The sequence below is a fragment of the Musca domestica genome, unplaced genomic scaffold (genome assembly GCF_030504385.1).
Source record: "Musca domestica strain aabys unplaced genomic scaffold, Musca_domestica.polishedcontigs.V.1.1 2, whole genome shotgun sequence".
Classification (NCBI taxonomy): Eukaryota; Metazoa; Arthropoda; class Insecta; order Diptera; family Muscidae; genus Musca; species Musca domestica.
In genome coordinates this window covers 39,114,211-39,119,973 of record NW_026712249.1, presented here as the reverse complement: position 1 = coordinate 39,119,973, position 5,763 = coordinate 39,114,211, and the positions used below count along the sequence as shown (strand labels likewise).

At 34.1% G+C, this 5,763-nt stretch overlaps 1 protein-coding gene across 1 annotated transcript; it reads right to left on the bottom strand.

Annotated features, from left to right (window-relative positions):
* Window positions 1–3,636: 3,636 nt before the first annotated feature.
* LOC101891501 (uncharacterized) lies at window positions 3,637–4,640 on the bottom strand. Its single transcript, XM_005176132.4, has 2 exons — window positions 4,111–4,640; window positions 3,637–4,053 (listed from the first exon to the last, which is right to left on the bottom strand). Exons 1-2 carry the CDS (start codon window positions 4,514–4,516, stop codon window positions 3,668–3,670), a joined length of 792 nt encoding a protein of 263 aa, XP_005176189.2. The 5' UTR covers window positions 4,517–4,640; the 3' UTR covers window positions 3,637–3,667.
* Between the last annotated feature and the right edge of the window lie 1,123 nt (window positions 4,641–5,763).

Here is a 5,763-nt window from a genome sequence, read left to right as displayed (position 1 = left end):
AAAATACCGTAGAGCAACATTCGGGCAGCGTGTGATGGTTTCATTGGCCGTTTGAAGGCCATAATTCGTATCAAAGGTGGCCAATTCGAACAAATCTAAACTTTTTATGGAGCTAGACTTTGTTGCAGTTTTTTTATCTCACCCTGTATAAATATGATATAAATATTGGGACGTGCCAGGTTTGGACTACATTCAGCTACTTCCTTCACTTTAATGGTATGGGCAAAATTACAAGAAAATCAAACAATTATGTCCAATTTTATTCCAAATCATTAAATTTCATATATTCATCTCAAGTCTCTGGTTGAGATAAATATTTAGATATAGGAAGTTGTAAAAAATCGCTGACTTGTTTCGCAAGTTATGACAGATAAAAGTATTGGAAATTGTGACCCTTTGTAGGTGAGGTGCCATAAGGGATTCCCAGATATATATCATCCTCATAACACGTCTTGTAAAATAGTTTATATGTGTGAAATTTGAAGAGAATTGGATTCGCTTTCTTTGAGGGTTTTGTTTTTCAAAATCTTTAACCCTTTGTGGTGGAGGTACCAGCAGGAATGGTTCGATCACTACCATATTTATACCACACCATATTTGTTGATGGAAATATTGAGATATACCAAATCTGAATGGATTCGGATCTTTATTTCCCGTTTTATGAGCTTAATGGATATTCAAAAATGTTGACCCTTTATGGGGGAGGTACCAGAATGGGTGGACCGATATATCACATCTTCACACCAGACCTTGGGTTAATAAAAATAGGGTGATGTGTTTAATTTGAAGACAATTTACATCACATTTTATAAGAGTTATAATTATTCAAAATGCTGACCCTTTGTGGGGGAGGTACTATATGAAGTGGGCCGATATTGCCCATCTTCACAGCAGATATTGTGTTGGTAGAAGTAAGGAAATGTGTTAAATGTGAAGAAAATCGGATGCTTATTTCGAATTTTATAATCGTTTCGGTTATTCAAAATTTTGACCCTTTGTGGGGGAGGTACTTAATGGAGTGGACCGATATTGTCCATTTTTGCACCTTACGTAGCACTGATCGAAATATTAGGTTTTGTGAAGTTGGAGCAAAATCGAATCATCCTTTCTCTTTCTGTGGAGTAAAATATATATTTTTTTAATTTCGAACTTGATCTAACTTTCACAATAATATTACGATGTACCAAGTATGGACGAGTTATCGTGCGCACCAGCCAGACAGACGGACGGACATTTCTAGATAGGGTCTAAAACCGTTTTTTGATAAGGCACTTTTTGGCCATATCGAATGGTATATACTCTCTAGCCATATGGGTGAGGGTATAAAAATTGATGTTTACACAGAAACCCGATGTATGAAGTTCCAATTTTTCGGTTTGCAACGGATATGTATCCTCAGACTAGATAATTTATATAAATACTAGCAAGTTCCCCCTATTTCGTCAGTAAAAAGTCCACCTTAAAATTCAAGATGGATTCCGACAGTTTTTGTTAGGCGTCAATATGCACAATTTAATCGGTTTGAAATAATTTATAATCAAAACTTTATACATCGTACAAAATGTTCATCCTCTCAAATTTTAAAAATTATTTAAGGTTTCCCTCTTTCGAAAAGATTAAAGGAATTTTTTTACCTTTTACACCAAGAAAACTTCCAAATCTATCACTTTGAAATTTACTGAGGAGGATATTAGTAAAACCATTGCACAATGGACCCACAACCAGTTTTTCTGTCTAAAACTATTTCAACGTCTTAATATGTAAACCGTAGAAACCAACAGTAACCTCAATATTAAATTTAAGGATTTCAGCCCTACAATTTTTCCTATTAACAAATCCAGTACCATTTAGTACAATTTGAGTACCCATATCCATATCCTCTCAACCACAGTGACATCCATATAAAATTTCATGATGTCAGCACAGAGACCTCAATATCAAATTTAAGTCCAAACCACCCACAAACATCAAACACAGACATCATCAGTAATCTAAATAATCTAATGACCAAATGCTCAGTGTTGGTCACCTCCATGTGGGGATGCTGTCACCGAGATAACATAAGTTGTTGCTGACTATACAATTTCCCCGATACATCCGTTAGGACTTCGGATGCAATCGTGAAGACAAAGACCTATCTGAGATGACAGGGAAATAGTGTATCAACGGGTGGTCTCCGAAGTTATAAAGGACTATTAATGTAATAAAAGCTTAAACCAACATTCTGTTCCCATTAACTTTCCATCAGGGTATAATAACGTCTTCAATTTTCACAAAAAACGTATTGTGCATGTTACCATCAACTATATCTAATTTCCATATTTTTTTAATTCGGTTCTGTAAAAGTATTTTTTTTTCTAAAGCCCAGTAGTTTTTGAGAAAACAAAATTGAATCTACCAATCATTTCAAATATCGGAGAATATATAGTATTTGCTTTGCATGACGGTCCCACGTTTAAAGCAACTATTATATCCAACGTTTGTTTCTTGTTCTGGACTCCATGCACTTTATATGTGATGTATAAGTTGTAGAAATGTTGACCCTTTTTTAGAAGGGATGGACAGATATGAACCGACTTTACGCAAGATTTATCTATCTATATTAGGTAAATCGGAAACAGATTTCACATTTTACGAGCATTTTTATCTAATACGTTGACCTTTTGTAGGGGAGGAACAATAAGGGGTCATCCAATATAGTAAATTTTTTGCACCTGACCTAAGTTTGATTTAATTGAAGCTTGTGCCGTCGTTAAGCTTTATTGGGTACTCCCTTCGCTTTATTGATACATTAATATCGAATATTTTGAACTCTAGATTTAAGTTTGCTATTACCAAATGAAGCTAAAGTCGGCTCCAGTCGAATAGAAGAATTGACAATTGGGCCCAACTCTAAATACCCTGAAACGGATTTGGTCCAAAGACACATTTGACTATCAAATGATATATACTGATTGTACACTTCGACTAGTTTAACCCATTCAATCTTATGTATTTACTAAAGATTTCATATAGGAATCAAAGGATCTGTCATTCAAATATGATGGGAATATATATTTCAAATATTACCTGTTAGTGATCCCATTTAATTACTTGAGGATTCGTATCTTGCTATTTGAAATTAATTGTTGATTGAAGATTTTTATAAAAAGATCTTGATAATCCTTTGAGTTGTTATGACTTGATTGTTGGTAAAACTTGCATTTCTTAACATTTAGAGCCAAAAGCAGATTTCTTGAGTTTTAAATTATCCCACAAAAAATAATTATCCTTAAAATGATTGTTGATTGGTGATATTTTTGCGGAATAAACCTGTGTTTCACATACATCATCTTGAAAAATTTTCGAGCCATAAGAAGATATCTTGAGTTTTTACTTTTTCCTATTATATATAGTACTCAATTCAATGAATGTTGATTGAAGGTAGTTATGAGATCTTGATAATCCGTTAAGTTGTTAAAATATATTCCGCAAAATTTGTGCTTCATAGATATATCCTTGGCAAATTTTCGAGTCAAAAACATATTTCTTGTTTATTCTAATTACCCCACACCGTAATCAGTGTAGTAATGTATATCTTTAAATTCCATATTTACAACCCAGAAGTCTCATATTTCATAATTCTAAACAATATCCTTTATCCAATTGGTACGTATTTACACTTAGCTTATGCCACAGTCACTTTATTTGTTTTCTTATCCTCTATTTTTTTCATTTTCTTTTCTTTTTTCTTAATAAATTCACTTTTATCCAAATTATTTTGGAAGAATGTCGTCTCCTTGCGGGCCTGTGACACCTCGGCCATAAGACGTTGTTTGTGCACAGCCTGTTCGTAGTTCATGCGTTCGGTGAGATGACACCATTTGAAACGTGGCAGGTATTTCATGCTCCAAATATAATCGTAGAATTGTGACTTTTTGCGTGAAGATATTTGTTTATTATTCAGCAGGGGAACAATTTGTTTGGCGACTCGCTTCGATTCAAACTCCACCCAACCTTCGGTGAAGTGGCGGGCAAAAGGTTTGCGTTTTTTCTTCTTCTTTTTGTCATCACCTAAAAGGAATCCAAGTAATTAATTAAAATTCCAAAATCATTCTTTTGCTGACTTACTTCCTGGCAGCTTTTCTGGCTGCAGATATACCCTGCCAATTTTTCCATATTCACCCAAAATTTCCCGTATCCGTGTAACGTTCATATGCTTGGGTATATTTGAAATGTAAATAATGCCTTTTTTACGTTTTTTCTTTGGTTGATCTTCTCCGGGACGGAAATTGGCCAGATCCATATCATCATCGTCGTCGTCACCATCCTCTGCAGGACTTTCAATGGCCAAACCATTACCATCGTCTTCATGCTCATCATTGGATACATCCTGGTGGTTGTCAGTTCTTAATGGGGTTTCTTCGTTTTCCTCGTCCTCATCTTCAGCTGACATTTCCACATCTTCGTTTACAACTTTTGCCGGAATTTTGGGAGATTTTTTAATTTTCTTTTGTTTCTTTGGTTTTATTGACATGTTCTTGGTGTATGTATAGTTCACTAATTAAAATTTATTTATTATAATTTATTTGGGCGCAAAAATAAAACGCTTCTCTGTTGTTTTGGTAGGGAATCAAAACAAATGCACGTGAAGGGACGAAAAGTCAATGAATGTAAGTTGTGGTTGGCAACGCGAAATCATAAAGAATAACAAAGAGACGATAGTCAAGAAAGAGACAGATATGCACCTATCGATTGCATGCAAAGGGAATTGATAGCATTGTTACATATGTTTTAAGGGAGTATGCCAACGGAATTGGTTGCCTGCTTTGAGGGCATGTAAACTGGATTGATAGCCCTTCTTGTATTTTTGCAATATTTTTCATAGCAAACGCAAATTTTGGAATTAAATGCTTTTTGCACTTCACTTTTGAGACAGTTGTACTTTTTTTCTTATATTAATAATAGTTTCATCAACACTATTAAATAATAATCCTGCTGACCTGATCTATTCTTTAAATATGATAATTTAAAATGTCCTGCCTGTCCTTTACTTATTTTCACTTTTTAAATGACCTTAAAACCGAAAAATAAATGATGGCCGAACTTTTTATACCCTCTAACATAAATCATTTACAATCAAAGGTATCGTAATTCAAATTCGAACAAGAGGTGGGATAATGTAATTAAAATCTTTACAAATTGAGCGGTACCGGTATAGGTAAGCTGTACCAAAGGTATAGCCTGCATAAACATTTTTCTGCTACTAGAGCTGTTATCTATTGCGGGTTTCAAATACAGATTTTGGAAAATTACTGTAGAATAATCTGGATAAATTCATCAAAATACCTGATATCGGAAGGAATCGTTATATGGTTGACTTATGAAAACGTAGAACATACATAGATAGTGTTCTGTCACTAGAGTTAGAACCCATTATGAACTACAAATACCGATAATTCTATAGAAAATGTGGCTACCAAATATTTGTGGGCCCATAGGAAATCATGGACTTAAATAAAAAATGAGAAAAATGAGGCTAACAGAATACCTTATATCTGGAGGTACGGATATTAGCCATGTTGATTTATTTAGATTTCTGGACGATGACGTTTACTCAGAGTTCTTTATTTTACGACTGGTATACAACAAAAGATATCTTGTATAAGAGTAAAGGTTTGAGAAGATGCCATGTCAAAGTTCAGTAATTTGAGTTATACCTGCTTAAGATACAAAAATGATTCAGATCTACTGTCTGTCACTCTCTTGTATAAAAAAGAAGTG

What these genes read in the sequence shown, in the direction of transcription:
- LOC101891501 (XM_005176132.4), bottom strand. Translation starts at nt 4,516, where the DNA reads ATGTCAATAAAACCAAAGAAACAAAAGAAAATTAAAAAATCTCCCAAA. An exon ending in GCCAGAAAAGCTGCCAGGAA is followed by an intron (nt 4,054 to 4,110) that starts GTAAGTCAGCAA and finishes GATTCCTTTTAG; the next exon opens with GTGATGACAAAAAGAAGAAG.